A 23,284-nucleotide genomic window follows, 5' to 3' on the forward strand; every position below is an offset into this window, starting at 1 on the left:
CTTCGGTTGAATTTAAAGATAGTTAACTTTCATCTGAGTGTTGACTTCAGTGCTGAGTTAACGGGCGCTGAAGAGAATGAATTTTCATTCGGCTACTGAAGAAGCTCTGTCCTTCTTTGGTCCAGTTACACAGATCTGTTTATTGGAGCCCCTCTTTTTATGGATCGAAGTTCAGATGGGAAGCTTCAGGAGGTTGGCCAGGTATCCGTCTGCCTTCAGCGAGCCTCCGGAGGGTTTCAGATGGCAAAGCTGAATGGTTTTGAGATCTTTGCGAGATTTGGCAGCTCTATCGCACCCCTGGGGGATCTGGATCAGGACGGCTTCAACGGTAGGGTAATGTTTCTTGATCAGGATCTCCTGATTGTAGGGGAAACCCAGCCAGCACAGTGAATGTGGATTCTGCACACAAACACTCGGCGCTGTAGCTGTGACTGAGTGTGGGACACTGAGGTCTAGACTCCCTTCGATGCTTGTATGCTACTCCCAGGAATGCTAACAGGAGTTCCATGGATGCATCGAGCAGAGACTATACCATTGAAACGACAGCATGGACTGCTTTAGCTCTTACAATGACCACTTGGTTGCTTTCTAAGTCATGGCCACAATAGAAACTTCAGTAAAGTACCTGATTCTTCACTGGGACCTGTTAGGACATCTTCAATATAATTTTCCTCTTTCCATTGTTTAAAGATTATTTTCCTCTTTAGAAACAAAATGATGACAGAAAAGAAGTTTTTATTTCATCTTGCTGGTTAAAAATGTTCATATAAAAAAGATTTTCCTGAGAAAAGTGCAGATTTTTTTTATTATTATTATTCAAAATGGAAGAGTTTGGTGGAAATACTGCATAGCAGCTACTGCCAGATGTTCCAAGAGCTGAGTGTCTTGAGTGAATAATTGGAAGAGAAACTTGAGTCTGACACAGCTGGAGCTGAGGACTCTCAAACCCCTTGCCCAAGCTTCTTGTTACTTTCTGATAGGAATGAAGAGGAATGAAGCAGGCAAGAATCATGTAGTGATGGGATGGAGACTTACAGGAATCGTAGGGAGAATACTTTGTTCTGCCTGTCATACTCCAGTGTTGCCTAAAGAGGAGTGGGAGTTTGAGTTCCACCAAAAATGCTCATTTTTTCCATTCCGCTTGCAAGCTAAGTATTTTCTGTAAGATCAAAAATTACAATAGGTGGTTACTTCAAATTCTCAGGTAGCCCTAATTTATTTTTGATGAAGTCATAAAGTCATAGTGTAGTTGGAATTGGAGGGGACCTTTTTAGTTGCTAACAGGATGTACAATCAGTGTGAAGATGTGATATCACTGCAACTATTTCCAGAAGACATTGGACAGCTGATAGCCAAAACTCTAGTCACCTGAAGAAATCATCCCAAAAATGTTTTGATTCCACCATACTTACATCTGTAGGCAAGAAAGTCATAGCAAAAGCTGTGTTCCTTTTAATTGCTTTGCTGTTATTTAGTCTGGTTTGGGTTATATTGCTCTGCCTCATTTTGGGAGTGTTAATTAAAATACTTTCCATCACAGTATGGTGCAAGATAGGAATTTTTACTGTCTTCATGAAGTTTGTAAATAGGAGTCAAAAATACAAACCAGTAAACTTTTGAGTCCTTATTCTTTTCATCAAGCTTTCTCAAATTTCAGAAAAGAGGAAGGAGAAATGTAATTATTCCAAGTAGTGTTTCATGTTTGGTCCCTGCACTGACTGTGGAAAAGTTGAAATTAGACCATATGTACACTTCTAGAGCTGTCCTTACAGATAGTCTAATTAGCATTTCATTTATTACCATTTATTAATCATTAACAGTGAATACTTCTAAATTTATTAAGCTTTAAGAGAAAGAATAACTGCACTAACTGGAAGTTCTCCATAAAGCATGCTGCCAAGCCATGACTGGGACAGATTGGAATTTAATATTTACCATTGGTTTAGGATGATTTAAATTTTCCATAATTATTAACATGTCCCACCCTTTGGAGGAACATGAGCATGTAAATGAAATGGGAAGAGTCCCACTTAGTTTTGTGGTTTGGTGCCAATAGTAACTAACTCTGGTTGTTTTAATAATCTCAAAAGCATCCCAAATCCATAGGATTTTACTGCAAGTCAGTCACTAAAGTGCAGAAGTGTTTGTAGAACTATTTCTTTCCTTCCTCTCCCCGCAAAAGTCTGTGACATGTTCTTGTTAAACATCTAATACTTTCTAGAAAAAATGGCATCCAATAATAACAAAAAAAAAAAGGAACAAACAAAAAGAGCAATAAAAAACCAAATGTTTATGAGCATTTTAAAAGCTGGTTGCATTTCCTCCCTACTGACACACATTGAAACTGTAATATCAGAAATTACTGATTGATGTAAGCACAGATATGTTCTAGTTTGTGTCTGGAGATGTTTATGATTCTTCTTTTGGTTTTCAGATATTGCAGTTGCTGCACCATATGGTGGAGAGGACAAGAGAGGACTTGTGTATATCTACAATGGAGGAGCAAGTGGTTTGAATGCCGTCCCATCCCAGATCCTGGAAGGGCAGTGGGCTGCTCGCACTATGCCCCCCAGCTTTGGGTACTCACTGAAAGGAGCCACAGATGTGGACAAAAATGGATATCCAGGTCCTCTGCTCGAAAGGGCACTTTACAATAACTTAATAGCAGTCCCACCTCTGAGGAACAGCATATTTTAAAAAGCAAATTGTAATGTGTAATATGTCTCATTTCTTCCTAGACTTGATTGTTGGAGCCTTTGGTGTTGACACAGCTGTTCTGTACAGGTAAGGGTTCCTCTGTGCTTGTACCTGAGTGAAAGCTCGGTGGAGTTCTGGAGCTACAAAAGAAAGCAGGATCAGGGAAGTCTGAAAATCTGCCACTTCACCTTCCAAACCTCTGGAGGTGAAAAACCACTATACTGCTTTTTTCACTGAGTAAACCTATCTGCTGTCTAAAATGCATCTTCCTTAATAATATGTAGTTAGGAGAAAACATAAATAAGCTCTCTTCAAGGCTTTCTGAGTGACAGCTTTCTAGATACTGACACAACAGCTGCCAGCTATTACACTGCAATCCCCATAGTCTCATCCCAACTTGCTCATTTTGAGAGAATATATTGTCTGTGCTATAAGTAGAGAAGACTTCCTCTTTACACAGTTGTCCATGTTTTGGCTGATGGAAATGAAAGGGCACAGAAAAGCTTCCCACTTTTCCCTCATCTAGTCAATGGTTATTTGTTTTTCTTGTGGTTTCACTAAATATTATGTGTCTTTGTATATTGCACAATTTGATGCGGGGGGGGGGCATTGTCTAACATGGTGTTGAGTGCTCTTCAAGAAGATGTTTTCTTTGCAGGGCTAGACCAGTTATTAGAGTAAATGCTGCCCTGGAAGTTAATCCAACCATTCTAAACCCAGAAAACAAAGCATGTTCACTGGGAGATGTAAAAGTTTCTTGGTAAGCAGTGTATCTATGTTTTCCTTTGAGGGGAGGGACTTCTTAGGTTTTAATTTTGTAAGCTTCCAATTTTGAAAGATCTCAGGAATTCTAGTCAGTTAATTGAAAAAAAAGAAAATCAAGCACAGATTTTTCTGAAAGAACGGACAACACAAAATAAGAACTCTCTGACAGCAGCTGGAGGACCAGCGTTGTCTTTAGTAGATGCCAGTCTGACTCCCAAAACCTGCAGAGACTGCCAGTTGTCCCTGTTGAGCAGAGTAAGGTCTTCCCAAGATGTCAACACATCAGACAGCATTTGCCGTGTTTTTACCCACTAACTTACGTACTTGGGCAATGATCTGCTCTGTAAACTGGTTTTGCTTCTGGTTCCTGGGCTGTTATCCAAACCTACTTTCCCTTCCTAGTGCTAACTTTCTTTTTAGGGTCAGTAGGATACGTTTAAAAATAAGACCCTTTTGATGACAGGAATGAACATTCCGGTCCAAAGGTGATTATCCCTACATGAATCAAGACTCCAAAGCTTTGCATTGCCTGCAATTCTTTGTACTTATTAATAGGTTATAGTTTCTCTTCCAACATTAGAAAATAGCTCTTGGGAGTGAGCTAGAATCTCAACAAGACGATGCATCTGAATAGAAATAAACAGTGAGGAATTTTAGAAGAAAATGAGAGAAAAAGTGTGTGAAATCCGTTTTTTTTTCCTTCTCAAACAGCTTCAAAGTAAAGTTCTGCTTAAAAGCGGATGGCAAAGGAAAGCTCCCGAACTCACTCAGTAAGTTCTGCTCATTTAAAAATTGGAGGTCTTGTGTTGTTTGCAGACATGAGCACTGGTCATTGTTATTTTTACGATTGAAACAGCTGGGTGCCCTTTGCAGCGGCACTGCTGCCACTTGGGTGGCCGCATACATCTATGTGACTCTTCAGCAGGTTTTATTGGCTGTAGTAGTGTAGAAGTCAGTGACATTTGACCATACCTGAGTCAATCGTGGTTAACTAGTCTTGGAAAGCCCTTTGTATTTTACGGAATTTAGAGTAACTCTCATTGAGGGGAGTTTTAGACAAGAATATTCGCACGTGTGCATTGTTGGGTCTGGGAGATACAGACGAGCCATGAGGGACTTGTCACATCCTGTTGAGGTAATGACTTTCTGATTGATATCACTGAATTTTTTTTATTAGATTCTCAGATCAGAATCAGGCAAAGTTTGTTTCAAACAGGTTTTTAAGTTGTCTCCAAGAGATTTTGTAGTGTGGCGAGCAGCCCGCTGCAATCACGTTTTGTCTACTGATTGCAAAATCTTTTCCTTATTTTCTGTGGCATATGCAGAGGTAGTGTGATCTGGGAAGGCTCATATAAATATCTGTTACATATTATAAGTTTTGTTATCTATATCAAATAATTCAAGTAATTAGATTAGCAATAGTGTTTAAAAATACAAGTATTACATGCAAGATTGGTTTACAATTTTCTAGGGGAAATAATTCTAACTTTAGTTCTTGCAGTTCTACAGCAATTATAATCATAAATGTATCTGTGTTCTTACATATTTCCAGTGTTTAAGGAAAAAGCAGAATCTAATTTAGGACAGCGATAGTACTTGAGAACTAATGTAGTTTCCATTTTACATGGAAAGAATTGGAAGTTTTAAGAGTGGCAAGCACTAGGTTTTCATTGTAGTTGAAATCAGTGTTCAGGTCCATTTCTGGGGGCAGTCTGCACTGTGTTTGATGGAATGAAATATCACCAACCCAAACCCTTTGGCTTGGCCAGATTTCCAGGTGGAGCTGCTGTTGGATAAACTGAAGCAGAAAGGAGCTATAAGGAGAGCTCTCTTTCTCCACAGCAAACAGCCCAGCCACTCTAAGAACATGACAATTACAAAGGGGGGCAAAATGAACTGTGAGGAACTTGATGCCTTCTTGAGGGTAAGTAAGCATTTATGTTTTAGGCAAATAATTTTTGCTGCATTATCTGTTACAAGATCGTTGTGTTAGGTGTTAAAAAAAAAAGAAAAAAATGCTAGAGAAACTTCTTGCTCAGTGGATAGACCTGAAATTACTAAAACCATATGTCTGTCCCAGATTATCGCTGCTGTCACAGGATGAACAATGAATCTTATTGTGGCTAAGGTCCTGGTCCCTAAATGGATTGGAAATTGAATTCAGAACTTTGTTCTGGGTTTTTTGGACAAGTCATCCAGGTACCAAATTAGTTATAATTTCCAAGGAACATGAAAGTCAATAAGCAGAGGTTGTCCCATCTACTTTGGAGGTTAAAAACTGAAGAAAAATACAGACCTGCAACTGACAAGCCAAGATAAGCAAATAGCAGAGGAGATAGAGAAGGTTGAAATACTAAGTTTGCTTTTTCTCAGTCTTTCTGTTTTCATCCCCACAAATGTGAACAGATGCTAACACAATAAAAAAGTATAAATCAGCAGAAGAAACAGCTCAGATTTATCTCACTGAGTACTTATAAATCAAACATATACAATACTTCCTTCCCTCTAAAAAAACCCAAATAAAAATGCTAGTAATCATTAAAGATTCATGGAGGGTAGGTAATACTTTCTTTGACCTGACTTTTGTGAGTGGGATGTATACGGAATTAGACATCTCGGATCTCAGGGTTAATAAAGATTTAGCACATTTCCACCTGACCTTTTCATAAAGTAATGATGCATGACCTATTTGAAATTATCATAAATGGGATGCAAAACCAGTTTAAAACTATAGATAATCAATAAGTTTCTGCCCATAGAAGATATGTTCTGAAATAAGATCCTGAAATGAAGATCTGTTCTGGAGTCAGTAATTTTCATTACTCTTAGAAGCAAAGCAGAGTTTTCACTGATCGAATCTGTGGCTAATGTAAAGCTAAGACATGGTTGGTAAGTTCTCTGAAAGGTAGGATCAACATTTGATGAACAGAATGATTTTAAATGAACAACATGAAAGTCAGCAACTCCCAAGTGCCAAGTAAATTTAGGGAGGAAAAATTCTAAGTCCAAAGATGAGTATCCATGAGGGATCTTAGAAGCAGACTGAGGTTTGTCTGGCAGGAAAGAGCAGAGTTGTGGAGCCCTTAGGCTCCTTGATACTGGATTTCCATGACTTATTATTTCTGTATGCTCTGGTTTTCCATTTGCTAAACAGGCATGTTACTGCTAAAATTGTGCAGGTTTTCTGATAAGAGATTTTCTACTTTGAAACAAGCTCAGAAGTTTTAATGTTATTTTGGCCTCTCCATTCCTACTACGTTTTAATTGTGATTCAAATCTTTGGCTTCCTCAGGATGAATCTGAGTTCAGAGACAAGCTAACTCCCATTACTATTTTTATGGAATATCGTCTGGATTACAGAACGGCTGCAGATGCAACAGGATTGCACCCTATCCTCAACCAGTTCACTCCTGCTAACATGAGCAGACAGGTACACTGCTTACAGTCTGTGATGAAAACTCAGAACATGCTTAGGTTCATCCTAGGGAGAAAATCAGTTAGAGTAGTACTGGAAGTGTTAATATTGAAGGCTTGGAGTGTTTCATCCTTTCTCATACTATGCTGCTCTATGTCCATTATGTTTATCCCTGTAGTTCTCTTAAGGTAATAGACATAGTTTTTCTATTTCTGCCCTTTTTACAAATTTTTACACTTGTTTATAAAGAGGATAGTGAAGATGCAACTTAATATGAAGATATTATTCAAAGTATGGAAAGATGGTTAAGGTCTAAGCATTAGTTCTAGAATTGCAGTAGGGCAGGACGAGGCACAGGGCCCTCCTCATATAAAAACTCATTTGTTCTCTTCTGAGACTAATGACATGAAAACATTTCACAACCAGGTATGTAGAATTTTTTTTATGTGGTGGTGAAACAGTATTATTGAAAATGTGTGTTAGAACAGATGAAGGAATTATTATTACAACAGTATGTGTTTGATTTTTGTATAGGCCCATATTCTTCTGGATTGTGGGGATGATAATATCTGCAAACCAAAGCTGGAGGTGTCAGTAGAAAGGTAAATACATGAGAAAAATACTACAAGGAAAAGCAATTTTCCTACTTGAATTCTAAAATTCAGTAGCTGGTAATACTTTTGTTTAAGGGATGTGTTGAAATAAGTAGGACACCTCATTGTATACAATCTAAACTCAGGCTTACATGTTTTAAAGAAAACCTGTTCTCTGCTTTGTAACCTAATGTCTTTAGCATGTAATATCCCACTCCCACCCCAGCCTCCACTATAAGTAGACCATATTTATTTATTTGCTAAGCTGGACATGTATAGTGAGAATAAACCACTGTTAGCTGCCATTGTAGCTCTGTTCTGTTGCTTAATATTAGACAGACACATGAAGATGTGATTTCATCCAGCAAGGGGAGGAGTAGGGCTCTGTTGCCACATCTATGAAAGAAAATTGTTGGTATTGGTAATATCTTTTATCAAACCTGGAAAAAAGAAACAAGTTTTAGGTGGTAATTCTTTTCATGAGTCTGGGTTTTTTGTACTTTGTGTGGCCTAAAGCCACTCTTAGTGTATTATCTCATAATCTGTTTTTTCATACATTATAGCATATGCACATTGCATGTAGTTAGGACACTTCACAAGCACTAATTCATGCAAGTACTTCAGGAATGTTTTACATCAATGCAGGTACCTTGATGTTTGCTTGTAGTTGGTGAAATGAAAATACATTGTTTGGAAAAATAGTCTCTTTGTATCTAGAACCAAAGGTATTGCAGAGGTCTTCACTCTATTCTGTAGTTGAGCCTTCCCTTGAGTTTTGTTATAAATATGTGCTTGTACCTCTGCAAAGTGGGCCTGTAATTCAAAATGTGCACAGGGACTTAGCTGTTCATAATTGTTTGTTCCTTGTGAGAAAAAGGTGTTGGTGTTTTTTTGTTTTGTAGTACATTTTACAGGAAAGATTCTTACAAAAGAGCATGTAATGCTTGCTCCATTTGTGATTATAGACATGGGTTTTTTCTAAAAGTAGCTTAGAGTTCTCCTGACACTCCTGAAGCAAAGGTACTGCCTCCAGATTTCTCCAATGTCTTTGTGAACTCTCAGATTGTCTCGTTTCTCTAAATTCAGCCACTTCAATGCACTTTAAAACCTGAACACAGAACTCATTTTTACACTGTTTTCTTGTAGCGATCAGAAGCAGATCTATATTGGTGATGACAATCCCTTGACCCTCATTGTCAGTGCTCAGAACCAGGGGGAGGGAGCCTATGAAGCAGAACTCTTTGTTGTTGTTCCACCTCAAGCAGATTTCATCGGAGTCGTTCGTAACAACGAGGTAAAATTCCAACTGCTGTTTTTGAGGAGTCATATTTCAGGTGCTGCTGTGAAAATCTATGGTGGTTTCTATTACTTCAGTCTTAGAGCAAAGCACTGAAAAAGTTACCAGTTTTTTCCAAGTTCCTCTTTTTTATAACCTTGAGAAGAGATCTCTCTTGTATCAAAAACATTTGTCTCCTTGGAGACTTCCATACTCACATTTTATTTCATTTTAGTACTTGTCTGTGTTATGGCTGAGAAATTATATTAAAATGAATGCAGCCCATCTAGAACTTCTCTCCAGACTTTCATCCAGGTGTTCAGACATAAAGAATGACATTCCTTAATACTCCTTTCTGGTTTATTGCAGGCTTTAGCCAGACTGTCATGTGCTTTTAAAACAGAGAATCAGACTCGCATGGTAGTTTGTGACCTGGGAAATCCCATGAAAGCAGGAACTAAGGTAAGGTTTGGTCCAACAGGTGTCTGGTAGTTCACCCAGGAGGGCAGGTGGAATTTTCCTTAATCACAGTAGTGTTTGGGCAGGAAGTTTTCTCACAGGAATTTGAGATTAGCTCTAGCTGACATTTAGCTTGCCCACACGTTTGGTTAGTACAGCGGTAGTTGGTTTCAACTTTTCAGCTAAATTAAAGGCTGAAAGGAGTGTTCATGAGTTTTATGATGCAACTCAAAATGAGTCGTTCATTAAATAGTGGAAATTATGGACTTTGGTCCCACGTGAATTTTTTATATTTATCTGATATGTATTTTTTAGGATATAATCAAGAGCTAGCTCATAACACTTCTTTCTCTTAGTTCATCTCTCTTCTGCCTACTTCTGTCTAGTTGAGACCTCTACAGTTCCACCAAATGTACCTGAAATTGGAAGAATTAAAAATTATTAGTGGGACCTGGCAGATTTTAAGGTGATATGATATAATAAGTCTTATTTTCTGAGGAAATGAAGCGAAAATCAGTCACAGTTATAACAATTTCATGATGCTTTGCTTCCAAGAGCCATCTTGTAGAGATGAGTAAATGCTAGTTCCAAAGTCTTTTGCAGTCTATCAAGCTGCACTGCACAGATGTTAAAGCAAATATGAATTGACTTAGACCAAACCTTGGGAATTAATTTTGAATTATTGATGTGTTCCCTGCTCTTTAGATTACAATACTTTTTGCAACACCTGGGGAGGCTCAGTTATGTGTAGAAATGGCTGAAGTAAGGGTGGGGAGCATGATGTAACCCTGATTTTGTATTTTCGGGCAGTGATGCCTTGGCTGTAATCTAAGGAGAGGGCAGTACATTTCCAGCCTGGATGAGCTGGACAAGTTTGATTTGCCAGTTCTGTGTGTGTGTACTCTCATGACCACAAGTCTCAAGCAATTTCGTTGTCTAAGAGCATTAGGAAGCTTTTATTGTGTGTTTTATTTTATTGTGCTTCCACTGAACCACAGTGATTTTTCCCCCAGCTCTTAGCTGGCCTGCGTTTCAGTGTGCACCAGCAGTCTGAGATGGACACCTCTGTCAAGTTTGACTTGCAAATCCGAAGGTATGGAAATCTTTGAGTATGTACCTCACCTGGGAGAAGACACACACAGTAAATATACTGCAAACTACACAGTATCACTCTGGCCTAATTCTCTTGTCTTTGCCTCATAATGGCTTGAAAAATAAACATATTGAATTAGGTTTCCTAAAATACAGGAAAAAATGTAAGAGTATTTGTATGTGCATATTATTGTGCTCTGCTGACACTTGTAGTGCCACAGAATGACTTTGAGTTTATAGCCCTCTTTTAAAACTAATGTTTGAACTCTGAATTCCTTCTGATGTAAAGCCAGAATTTTATGTATTTAGAGTATGAGGGTCTTTTAGGGCAGGCAATGCATGGGGTGGTCTGAGGAGAGGCAACATGCAGTGAACCATCACAAAAGCCAGCGTAAAAGAGCCTGAAAATTAAATGGAACAAAACAGTAGCATTCCTGTTATTATTGGATGAGCACAGCACTGTCATATAAATCTGATATATAAATCTGAATTTATAACTTCTGGAGGTGTTTAAGGTTTGGAGATGTGATCATTAGGAGTATCTTTACCCAGTGCAGTTTTACGTTCCCTTTAATGGACAGTACAAATACAGCTGTTTGGTTTTTTCCCCATGGTGGACCAAAAGTGCTTTTTTATTCCATTTAAAGGGCTTTCTTTTTCTTAATGGAGTGAATAAATTAATCTCATCCACATATGCATTTTTCATCTTCAGGAGTTAGGAAAGTTTAAAGCTGCCATTCTATTTTAATGATAGAGTGGTTTGCCATACCGATCAAAGGCCTTGGCACATTAAATATCTCTTTGCTCTCCCATTGCTGTCTGTTCAGTTTTTCCCCTTCTCCATCAGCTAGTAAGGTGTGCCAATGGCACATGACTCCTGTTCTTTGCAGGAAGTGATCTGCTCTGGGGTGTCTGTCATCTTCCTTAGGCTACCAGCAGTCACCTGCTACTGCCACCGGGTCTGAAACAGTCAGTGAGGTTGCTCAAGTCATGCTTCTCTCCTGAGGGAAGAGAAGTTCCTGTAGTGTTTTAGGCTTTTTATGGAAGAAAATTCCTTTCATGACCTGTGGATGCATGGAGAGCGAACAGTGGTGCGATGGAACACGGTGATCACAGTTCATAGTGACAGGCATTACCAGGGTATTATCTGGAAGAGGTTTTAAGGATCACACCACTTGGCTTAAACTCACAAAGCTCGATTTCCAAAGCTGGCTTAGTTCCTAGCAGAGCAAGTCTAGTCTCTAAAAGAGTGAGGTATTCACAGGTCAGGAGGAAAACACTGTTGCATGTGTTTGTTGATTACAGCAGCAGTGAAGAACAATTAGAAGACTCAAGAAGGTTTTTGTAAAGGAAATTGTTTGGTTAGGGAGACAGAATAATCAGATGTGTCTAAGGAGGTCAGGATTCTGTTCCCAGCACCGCTCTGAGGGGGGAGTGTCCTCTGTATTTTCTTGCGTGACAGCTGTAGAAGAGAGTCAGCATTAACTTTGTGTCCTTCATCCTCTCCCTGCTGAAGCTCCCCCAAACTGTGCAGAGGGTGGGACTTCCATGCATTTAGGTGAGAACTTGCTGGAATCTGGTCCTTAGTTTTTAACAAATGTGCTTTCCTATAGTGGCTCAGGAGTCATGCTATGATGTTACATACAATTACTGTGAAGTGTGGAGGGTTTTTTTATTAAATACTTTGCTTATTTCATTTAAGAATTTACCTTTTCTTTTCCCTGCAGTTCCAACCTGTATGACAATCTGAGCCCAGTAGCATATTATCAGGCTGACCTTGCTATTTTAGCAGCTGTTGAAATTAGAGGGTAAGCAATACTATTTTAATAAACATTTTTAATGAGCTTTGCACATTTGCTTCTTTATATTCACTGAACTTCCTTTCAGGTCTGCATAAGTTTTCAGGAAGGCTCAGGGAATTTTTAATCATAAAGACCATATGGTTCTCTCTAGCCAGCCCTTGGACTTTCAGATCTTAAATCATTCTAAATAATTACAAAATTAATTCCAAAAAGGAATATTGTACCTCCATTACTAGAGATATTTTTTAAAAGAAGAAAATATCACCCCTCGTGTTTGCAGTTCTACATTTCTGCTGGTCACTTTTCTCCTCCACAAACCTGACTGGGGTTTCATCTGAAAACTCCTGAAACCAAAGTTGAAAATCCTATGGAATTTAAGTTTGCAATGTCCTCACCTTCTTCAGTCTTAAGCATAGTATTAATGTTGTAATGACTTGGTTAGTCCATCACCTCTCCTTGCCAGAAATCTATACTTCCCATCCATAAGCTGTACAGTCCTCTTCCTTAACCAGTTAAGTTGGATTCCTGAGTCAAAATTTTTAAAGTTTTCTGCTACATTCATTATTGTAACGAATTTGTTCAGTATCTGAGAGGTGGGGGATGGCATACTGGAAAAGCATGATTGGTATCTTCACTGTTTTCAGGGCATGCTGAATTAGTCTTAGGACTGTACTGCTAAGGTTCTACATCATCAGTATTTCTCATTGTAGTCACAGTATTTCACACTGGTTTTTGGATGACATGTATGTCTCTCATCATCTTTTAACGTAGAGAACAGAACTGAACATTTAATATTCAAACCACTTCTGTTCTTTTGTGTTTTATATAGAGGATGAAGAAGTGGAGATTGTATTTTAAGCATGTTGGGGGTTTTTTTTAGGTGTTCTAGAGAATCACATTTATTGTTTCATACTTGCTAATAACAACTCCTTTGCTCTGCTGTTTAGTGTGTCGTCCCCTGATCACATATTCCTTCCTATTGCCAACTGGCAGCCAAAGGAGAATCCCGAAACAGAAGATGATATTGGGCCTCTAGTTCAGCATATCTATGAGGTATGGAATTACTACTGATTTCAGTGACATGGTTCTGTGATAAATGAAAATAAATCATTTGGTGTAGCTTTTCTCTGGAGTAAATTATGATTTTTTTTCTTTTATTTTGTCTTGCATGTAAGGAGAGATTTTATGATTTTTTAATGCTGGGCCAAAAACTGTTATATCCAAGATGGGTTGGAATGCCTGCAATTAGTGTAACAGGAGTTGATTACCCACATAACTACACATATTTTATTTTATTGCCTTTTGAAATCTAGGTAAAACATTTGAAGTAATGTGAACTCAGGAAATGGCCCATGGGTGTCAATTATTGTACTCTATCTATTCTGAATCACTACTCTGAAGTCTTTTGCTCTGAAAAAATTTAAGTATTTAAAATTTCCGTAAAAGAATTACCACAGATTTAATCTAGGTTGTTTAATTAAGCAAAACTTACCGAGAGAGCTGTGTGAATAACAATAGTTAAAATTTTTACCACTTTTAGGTAAAGTTTTGATGCTGTTGCCATAAATGGGGGGGGGGTGGGGATGGGGGTAGGGGTAGTGGCAGTACCACATTTGTGGCTCAAATATAAAGTAACTATATGCACATTAATAGAGAAAGCAGAATTATTTTTTTACATCTGTAAATTTTGTTTTCATAATCAGCTGAGAAACAATGGTCCAAGTGCATTCAGCAAGGTGATGATGACTCTGCAGTGGCCTTACAAATATAAAAACAACACACTCTTGTATATTGTTCAGTATGAAATTGATGGTCCCATGAACTGCACTTCTGACATGGAAATCAACCCACTGAAAATTAAGGTAAGCAGGACTTTCCCTTTGAGTGGAATGAAGGATGTTTGGTTGTTTTGTAAACACTTAAAACAGCCAAATCCCTGAGAATATGAGAAACTGAGATCGTTTTTCATCTGTGGCTGCACTTTTCCACAGTACATGTCAATGTATATACCAGGTGAAATAAAAGGTAAACAACAGTTCAAAATTGTCAATTCAAAGATCAGTTTGTCTTGTTTACTTTTATTGTGGGGTTTTCTTCCTATAGTTTTTTTTAACTTCAAGGCTGTTCTGTATGAGTTCTAAGTCCAAAGCAATGGAATTATAATGAATGTGGTCATGAACTAAAACCTAAAACATACCAGATGCTTTTGGACTGTTCATCTAAATTTTCTGGGTTTTGTTTCTTGGAAGAAAATGGTATATTTTTTTTTAACATTGCTAGCTTATTTATCTAGGCCCTCATCCAAAGGTCACAAAAGGCAATAGGGGTTAGCTATGACTGCCAGCAAAACATGAGATTTACAGAGCAGAAGAAACTCCTTTTTCCTAGGCTGGACTAGGCAAAGAAACACCAGATAAAACCCAACAAGTTTAATTGAGTGTAGAGAGTTGAATTCTAGGATAGTTTAGAACAAGCAATAAAAATCAGTATGTTAGTTGAAGAAGAATTTGAGCAAAAGAAGGACTGAGGGAAGATATTCAGTGTATAGAACAACAAAGAATACTTGTGTATCTTTGATAACAAAAAGCAGTTTCTGTGAATATATAAATACGAAGTTCCTGTGCTTCTGCTGTACAATTTGCAATGATTTATTTTCAGCCAGAGTCTGAAGAACAGCCAGGATAGAAAGAGAGAAACTTGCAGTTAGGTATTTTCTTGACCTTAACCTTGAAGACTGCAATTATCTAAATCGTTGTTTGGATTCCCTTGGTGTATCCCAGATTTCTGCTCCCAAGGATGATGACAGGAATGAAACACTTGGCAGGGAAGATCACCGTGACCACCGCATCAGCCGAAGGGATTTAGCTGCCGTGGAGGGGGATGTGCACACTTTGGTGAGCTCTCAGCACTGAGATGTTGACAATACACCTACAATCCTGTGCTAAGTCCTTAAAAACAAATTTAAGGAAGACTTGTCCTTTCTAAACATGATTGGAAATAATCTGTAATAGGAAATAATCATATTACCATGTCACTGTCTTTGTAACTGCAAACTGTAAGTAATTATCCACTACTGGGGGTTATTTAATGTATTTTAATAGTTTATGGTGCTTTGCCAGTGTAGGTTTATGGGTAAAGTAATGCCATTAATGACTTTCAAAATATTTTCATACTTGGAATATCCTTCCTATTTTTATACACAGGGCTGTGGAACTGCTGACTGTTTAAAGATTGTCTGTCAAGTTGGCCACCTGGAAAGGGGAAAGAGTGCAATATTGTATTTAAAATCACGCCTTTGGACCCAAACTTTCATGAATGTGAGTGACTCTGAATATTCTGTCACTGTTTCTGAAACATTAAAAGTGATTTTTGTACCCACATGCAATACTAATTTCTTTTTCTTACACAGAAAGAAAATCAGAATCATTCCTACTCTCTCAAATCATCTGCTTCTTTCAGTGTTATAGAGTTCCCTTATAAGAACCTTTCCTTTGAAGATATTCACAATTCTACAGTAGTAAGTAATTTACATCCAGCTTGAGTTATATATCTATATATATATATCTATATATATATATACAATCACTTCAAAATTAATGCAAAGACAATTATTGTTGAGTAACATTTTTATGGCTTGGTATAATTTTAATTTTATAATTTTTTATTTGTTTCATGTATTTATTTCAGTTGTACACATACTGTTGAAGGTAAAACAGACTGGAGTTGACAATATTTGTGGCTTGAAAGACTTAATTGAAAATGAAAAAAAAATTATAGCTAACAGTCCTAATGTTCCTGTTAATGCCATTGTTGTTAGAGAAATAGTTTCCTTTAAATTAGTTTTCGGCTGTAGTAGCACTTAGAGCTTGAATAATGAACTTCCATTATATTATATGAAATACTATGTGAGTGTGGAACAAAGGCCATCTGTGCCTCAGGGGGTTTCAAAGGGAAAGGAGATGGGGTGCAAACAGAAGAATGTAGGCCACTTGTTTGGGCTGGCAAATTGAAAGTTTTTGGTAAGCATTATAGGATTAAGAGATCTTAAGGAAAAGGTAGAAAAGGACTGTGATTGTCTTATTTTTGAATATGGTTTCTAATGCCTATTATTAACTGGGGTTTTTTCTCTCCCAAAAAAAGAATGGACTTGATTTTTTGTTTCAGAAAGTACCGCCTTTTGAGATAAAAAAAGGAAAACACCTGAATTTTTTTTCTCTAATTCTAAAATATTTCCAGATTACTACAGTTTTACTGAAAATCATCAAGAATTACAGAAGATATGTTGCCATGTTATCACTGATTGCAAAAAAGCAAACCCAAGCAAAATAACCCCCAACCCCCTGTTATCATTTAATTTTAAAATCCTATTAAGTTTGGGTCAGTGAAGTCGTTATTTCACCAATTAATCTATGACTTTTGACTCATACTGGAGAGAAAAAATAATTTATACTGGATTAAGATTATAATCATGATAGGATAAAGGTATACAAGATTTAAACTGCATGGATGAACTCAGCATGCCACTGTGTGGTTTATCGTGTTTTTCTGTTAGGTTGCTACAAATATTACATGGGGCATTCAACCACAGCCCATGCCTGTGCCAGTGTGGGTTATAATTTTGGCCGTCCTAGCAGGGTTACTGCTCCTGGCTGTTCTAGTGTTTGTCATGTACAGGGTAAGTATTGTGTTTGCGGGGTTTTGTATTGTTTGCTTTTCCCTACTAGTGATGTATTATTCATATAGTACCAGCAGTTTGCAGAAATGCCTTGGTCCCCTAATCATCTGAATCAGTTAAGTTTTTGGAACAACTGTAAAAGCTTTTCAGCTTTTTCAGGAAGAAGCTGAATAAAAGAGCAGGTCTGTGATTGTGCTGAGCTCAGTTTAATTTTTCAACTGTCTAATTTTTTTACTGTCTTTGGAGGTCAGAAATGGGGGAAGACAGTAGGAGTGAAAAGACAGCTTAATCAGTTAAGATCTGATCACGAAGGAAAGAGAGAATGTGTGTATGTTTTGCAAATCACAGTGCAATGTCCTAATTGTTCTCTGAATCACAGATGGGCTTTTTCAAACGTGTGAGGCCACCTCAGGAAGAACAAGAAAGAGAACAACTGCAACCACATGAGAATGGGGAAGGAACATCAGAAGCTTAAGCAGAGTTTTATCTGTAAGACATTCTGAAAAGTACACTTGCCTACATCTTGTTTACAAATACTGGCTTCCCCCTTAATGAACAAACACTCATGAGTGCAGAGCAGCTGGCCTTGGAAGGCATCAGCTTGTGCAAAACAAGGGCAATACACTTAAATCCTCCCTTCTGTATTACCGCCGTTCCTACTGCCACTAACACATCTGCACTGACCCGTGTGAGAAACTCAAGTAAGAGTTGTGCTGGGATTTTGCTTACTGGGACACAGGAAACATCATCTTTTCTGATTCATGTACTGACTCTCCATGAATTGCTACGCAGATTCTGCATATGCTCTTGGAGCCAACAGCTTCCAGAGGTGCTTGCTGGGTTACACGTTTGGTTTCAGTTGTTTGTGTTGGAGTACACTACATTTCACTGCCTGGCTCTTGAAAGTCAGTTGCACAAAAAAAAAATGAATGTAGCTTATTTTACAGTACTGAAGAATGTTCTTTACCCATTAGCTCTGATGATAATTTTTTCTCCTGCTCAAGAAATAGGAAATATTTAGTGGAATCATTTACATGTGATACCTGTTCTGCACACCTGTTACCCTGCCTGCTCAGTCATCTGTCTTGTGGTTTCCCCCTAGACCTTACAAATACTGTTCTCCAGGTGCTCGGTCTTTTACTGTAGGGTTTGAGCCTACAAACACCAAGTGAGCGATAAAAATCTGGGGCTGATGTGCTTTCTGTGGGACTTGGGGAAAAGATTCAGGGCAAGATCCCAAGACTCTGCTGTGTATTTCCACAGAGCAGGATCCAGGTGTTTCAAAGTTCTTGGCAGTATGGATGCATCCATGTACTGCCAGGGACAAGATGCTGGGCTGTGGCTGCCAACAGACGTGTCTGAGAAAACCCGTGATGTCCACAAGTCAAACCTCCACAGGGTTTGAAGTGAAGGCTGTAAATTACTTGGATTGTATTTTGGTTTCTAGCAAAACACTGGAGGGAACACTGTGTGACAGGTTAAGTGGTGCACTGTAGGGAAGCTGTTAATCCTCACTTTCTCTGGTTGGCCATGCCCAGGTGCAGGATGGAGTGACACAGGGGCTGTTTAAACTAGGGTCTCTGCCAGCCACATCCATGGATCTGGATCATGGATCTAAAGTACACCAGTACTTTAGCCACACTCACACCTCCCTCACCTCCTGCCCTGAGAGAACAGCGAGTCAAATGAAGCAGAGAAGAGCTGGCAGTGCAAAACGGTTCAAAAAGTAAAGGTTCATTTGGCTTGTTTCATTTCACCCATTCATTGTCTCATTGGCTTGTTGCATTTGATTCATTCATTGTTTCAGTCCCTGCATGTTTCATTGCACAAGACATTTCCTTACACAAGACATTTCATTATGTTCAATACATTTCATTACCAGAAAAGACACTAAGTATTTTGTTTCACTGTTGTTTTTTAAACATACCAAAAGATCAGTGGTTTAAAGCCATCAGTTTACATCACTCTCAGCTTATTTCTCTCACCACTGGTGTAGTAACATGAGGATTCCGACACTGATTGACACGAGAGCATTTTCTATGAATTTCAGTAGAAAAGTAACTGCAAATCAGGAGGTTGTTCAGCTTGCAAACACAGCTAACTGTGCTGCACAGATCCTAGAGTGGACATACTTAAACTATTACTAACGTGCCTTCTATGAGATGTGTTTATTCTCTTTTCCAAAAAGGGAATAAATTACAGTATAAACTCCCTGTATACAGCCAGGCACACAAAGGAAGACTTCTACTGTACTTACAGCAGTGAGATTTCAATATAGACAAGCTCTTAAAGGGGCAAAAGCTCTGGTTTGATTTTGTACCTTGGGGTTTTTGTTCACAGCTGCATCTCCTCCATACATACAGCAGTGCCCACAAAACCCAGAATTTTCTGAAATGAGCAGTTTGTTTCAACTCTTATTTCTGCATCCTTTCAGAGATTTAAAATCCACCAATGGCTTTTGTTGTTAAATCCATTCTTACTTGCTGATCCATGACGGCATCCGAGTCCTTAAGGAAGACAACACAGAGTCTGGGGGGACCAGTATGTTCACCAGATATAGGCTTGCATATTTATCCATTTACATGGGTTTGGTTTAGGCAGTTTGTTTAGATAAAATTAGTTTACATGAAAGGGTATAGGGCATAATTCCTCTTTCACTGAATTTTCAAGGTCTTCAGTGTGGCCAATGTTTTATTTTTGTCTTATTTTTAGTATTGTTACTAGTAATGTAGTAGAGAATCAGGAGTCAGGCTTTGATCCTGGCCTCAAAATGTGACTTTGATGGAACAGCATTTTCAGTAACTTACATGGGCTTGTGGTTCACACACTTTGTCAGCTGATTATCTATGTGCAAGAAGATTGGTTTTACCCAGTCTTAATCTTAGTAGGGTAAGAGGTTTAAGAGACTGTCAGACAGATTATAGCTCTAATTCTTACATGTGTGCTTTCATTACATGTACACTCCATGGTGACTTGAAATTTGTTGGACTACTTGCATGTGTAGGCGTTAGTAGATGAAAAAGAGTATTTTAAAAAAGCATGGTCAAGATCCCTCCTGCTCATGTGGATGGGATACCATAGCATTGTTAATGTCAGTGCTAACTGCATCTTAATTTTACTGTGTCAACTGGAAACTCATTTTGCTGATTTTCAGGATAAGAAGGTACATTTTATTGGTACAACTACTGTAGCTATGGAAAGTATCTTCCATTTTTGAAGTTACATAAAGTAAGACTTATTTAAGTGATTTTTATTTCTTACCTTCTGCTGGAGAATGAAAGCAAATAAAAAGATAAAAATAAAAGACCACAGTAGCATATGTAAATGGAGTATAGAGGTTACTTAGTGAGCATAGATGTAACACCTCAGAATTCAATTTAAAGTAACGTTTGTGTTTCAGGGAGATTCCAAGCTGGAAATTTTCCTGAATGGGGGTGCAGGAAACTCTTGATAGCATGTTCTAGATTCAGGAATAAGATTCCAGATTATGTATGCACTTGTGTCAGTATAAATTTCATAATGACTTACAGGCATTGATGTATTCTTACAGCAAGTACTATAGAATGATGTTAAAGCTTTTAAAGAAACTTTAAAAAAGATATTTCAGAATGAAATTAATGCCTTTGATTCAAAGTTGCTGTGAATAAGATGCATACTGGGAGCATTTAAAAAATACAAGTACAGCAACAGAAAATTAGTCTTCTTTTGAGAGCTATGTTTCAGAAGCAGATTTTTTTATGACTATAAAATCAGCAGCTGTGTAATTATTTAGACAATAAAAACATTTTAAAAGAGCTATATCTTTTATAATGAAATATGAAATTATTTAAGTACTCCAGTTTGCAATTAATGCAGCATCTCATGATCAATATTGAAAAGTGACTTTTATTACAGAAAGCATATTATCTATATTTGACAATATTTAGAAAATGTAAAGTGAGGAACCTAATATATAGGTTTACATTTGTTTCAAGAAACTATGAAATTGTGGAAATAGCTTTTGTTTAAGCATGATTGTAAAGTCAAATATGGGCTATATTTATCAATGTAATTTGAAATCTTTGAGAAAGTTTGCCAACGTTGTCTGCCAAGTATCAGGTTTTTTCTGTTTTAAGTCTTGATGTACACATTGATCTCTAATTCACATAATGCTTGTGAAAACTTTAGAAAGTTTACTACATGTGCTCTTTCTTTATAAAACATTTATTCCAAGCAAAGGTTTTAAATATTTAGTTGTTTCTAAACTTGTGTCCATGCTTAAATAGTCTTAAAGGGTATTTTAAAAATACTTCAGCTATAATCAGCATGCTCTTGATGATTTGAAGGAATCATGCTGCACTTAGATTCTTGCAGCATTAGGGTTTGCTGTTGGTTACCCTGACAGAGCCCTGCACTATTTTTTCTTACACCCTCCCAGGCAGTCACAGAGCAGCATTACCCTGGTGAAAATCAAGGTAGTTTTTGTCTTTGGTCCAGAGTAATGTGACCCTTTGAATGTGATTGTTTGTGTTCAATGCTGCTGGCTGTTAATGAGTCAGAAAAAAAGTATTTTATTAAAGAAAAACAGGAATCCAAAAAATAAAAAAGTAGTGGCAGAGACCAGATGAGGCTTACAGCAAAGAGATAATTTTGGTTTGTTTCTGGGATGTGCAGAGCTGTTAGTGCTCTGCTGGCAGTGGCCCCTGTCACGCTGGATGCCACAGGTGGGATCATGGTTATTGCTGAGCTCTGGTAACCCTCACGGGTGTGAGTGGAATCTGAGCTCTCTGGTACTGAATCTTTAGCCTTGAACCTCCATGTGCAATATAATGTGGTCTGACTTGGTTCACTGCTGAGTCCTCTGCCTAGAAGGGCCTAAGAAGGGCCGTGGTGTTTGCTGGCTTAGAGTGGTCAGTATTTGTAAGGACATGAACAGAACCAGCGTGCTCAGTGGAGGTGATGAATTAATGGTTTCGGAAGTCTTTGATCGCCCACATTGGGTGGAGCAGGATGTACCTCCTAAAGTGTGTCCAATACTAACTGGAGTTCTCAAGAACTGCTACCACCTTCTTTAGGTCCGTTGTGGAAGATTTGACTAGAGGCTGTACAAAACTGGGCTTGAGTCTGTAGTACTACTACTGTTTCATGTGATGGTGGTATTTAGGTGTATTTTTTTCCAATGTGTAGAATTTTAACATAACACAGGAAAACTAGCCTGTCATGCAATGACTTCTCCAAATACGCTGCATTAAAGGTGAATAACTTGACCCTTGGCTTTTGCAAAGTAATGGAAGATTTAATGTAGCATTTGCATCTTCAAAAAACTTTTACAGGTTTTGCTTTTCTAGTCTGTGAAGGAAACCTGTATTTGCTATGATACAAATGTGCTGAACATGTAATGTTTTATTTCTTTGTAATGGAATTTTTTGGCCTTTTTTGTGTTTGCTCGTGCATTAAATCAGTAGAGCATTATTTGCACAAGCAAAAAATTAACGTACTAACAAGAGTGCTGCATTTTATGTTTCTTTGTCATGCAGTAAATACTTGCAGCATAAATGGGAATATTTTCAGTTACTAGTTTCAAAGGTCTTCGGTACATTTAAAAAGAGCAATATACATTTAAAGTCACCTTATTTTATATTAAATTATAAATTGTGCAAAAAAATGGGTATTGTGGCCCAGTAATTTTGTACTGATATGAAATATATAGCTATTAAAGCTATGGTTTGCTTTTCAACTCATTCTTTTCATTCTAATGCAAATCTGAGTGTTTTTATTAGGTTGTATTTTTCTATGTATATATACAATTTCAAAATACTATGATTGGGTAAACTGAAAAATGTAAGTTTTGATTTGATTCTGATATTTAGAATTTTGGAATAAAATACCTCTTAATCAACAGGGATTTTGTCGTAGGCTTGTTTTTGGTTTTTTTCTTAGGTGTGTTTTTTTAAATGCATTTAATTCACCAGAAAATGTTTTATAGTATACGTTTGTACTCCACAGTTATGTGCTAAATTCAGAAACATCACATTTACACAATTTTTACATTCTCACCTCAAGTGGCACATGTTAACCTTGAGTCAAAAAATTTTGTAATCACAAGGAAGGAAAAGGATCTAGTCACAGACTATATTCTGCCACCAGAAAACTGCTTTCCAACAGAAATTCCTACGTACCAGAAATAAATATTTTAGATTTTATAGCTGCCACATTGCTGTAGAAAATGGTGACATCTTGACCTTTGGTTAGAAAAATTCTCAGAGAGCTGGAGTTTCTTTTCTTGTTGTAGTATTAGTCTAATTTTATCTCAGCGTTACATTTTTTCTGATTACCAGTCATGCTCACCTGTGTGAGTGGGGTCACAGTAATATTTTGTGGCACAATAAAGGCATCCGTGTGTCTGTTTCATTGATAAAACAAACAGTGAGAAGTAAATGTTAGTGCTTGTGAACACTAGAAAAACTCCAAACCAGGGAGCTCCCTGACTTGCTAGCAGAGAATTTGTTAACCTAAAGAAAATAGTAATAA

General features: G+C 37.7%; 1 protein-coding gene across 1 annotated transcript in view; it reads left to right on the forward strand.

Annotated features, from left to right (window-relative positions):
- The window catches only part of ITGAV (integrin subunit alpha V), a 46,182-nt gene extending 23,524 nt beyond the window's left edge, over nucleotides 1–22,658 (forward strand). Inside the window, exons 12-30 of the mRNA XM_032113938.1 lie at nucleotides 126–328; nucleotides 2,435–2,626; nucleotides 2,739–2,784; nucleotides 3,356–3,457; nucleotides 4,174–4,232; nucleotides 5,232–5,386; nucleotides 6,755–6,892; nucleotides 7,412–7,479; nucleotides 8,617–8,764; nucleotides 9,116–9,208; nucleotides 10,219–10,298; nucleotides 12,025–12,105; nucleotides 13,047–13,152; nucleotides 13,803–13,961; nucleotides 14,880–14,993; nucleotides 15,303–15,416; nucleotides 15,509–15,616; nucleotides 16,652–16,774; nucleotides 17,154–22,658. Of these exons, the coding sequence (XP_031969829.1) occupies nucleotides 126–328; nucleotides 2,435–2,626; nucleotides 2,739–2,784; nucleotides 3,356–3,457; nucleotides 4,174–4,232; nucleotides 5,232–5,386; nucleotides 6,755–6,892; nucleotides 7,412–7,479; nucleotides 8,617–8,764; nucleotides 9,116–9,208; nucleotides 10,219–10,298; nucleotides 12,025–12,105; nucleotides 13,047–13,152; nucleotides 13,803–13,961; nucleotides 14,880–14,993; nucleotides 15,303–15,416; nucleotides 15,509–15,616; nucleotides 16,652–16,774; nucleotides 17,154–17,249 (2,185 nt within the window). The 3' untranslated portion in view covers nucleotides 17,250–22,658. The remainder of the gene's footprint in view (nucleotides 1–125; nucleotides 329–2,434; nucleotides 2,627–2,738; nucleotides 2,785–3,355; nucleotides 3,458–4,173; nucleotides 4,233–5,231; nucleotides 5,387–6,754; nucleotides 6,893–7,411; nucleotides 7,480–8,616; nucleotides 8,765–9,115; nucleotides 9,209–10,218; nucleotides 10,299–12,024; nucleotides 12,106–13,046; nucleotides 13,153–13,802; nucleotides 13,962–14,879; nucleotides 14,994–15,302; nucleotides 15,417–15,508; nucleotides 15,617–16,651; nucleotides 16,775–17,153) is intronic.
- Nucleotides 22,659–23,284: the final 626 nt, after the last annotated feature.

Source organism: Corvus moneduloides, chromosome 7 (genome assembly GCF_009650955.1).
Source record: "Corvus moneduloides isolate bCorMon1 chromosome 7, bCorMon1.pri, whole genome shotgun sequence".
In the NCBI taxonomy this organism is placed as follows: Eukaryota; Metazoa; Chordata; class Aves; order Passeriformes; family Corvidae; genus Corvus; species Corvus moneduloides.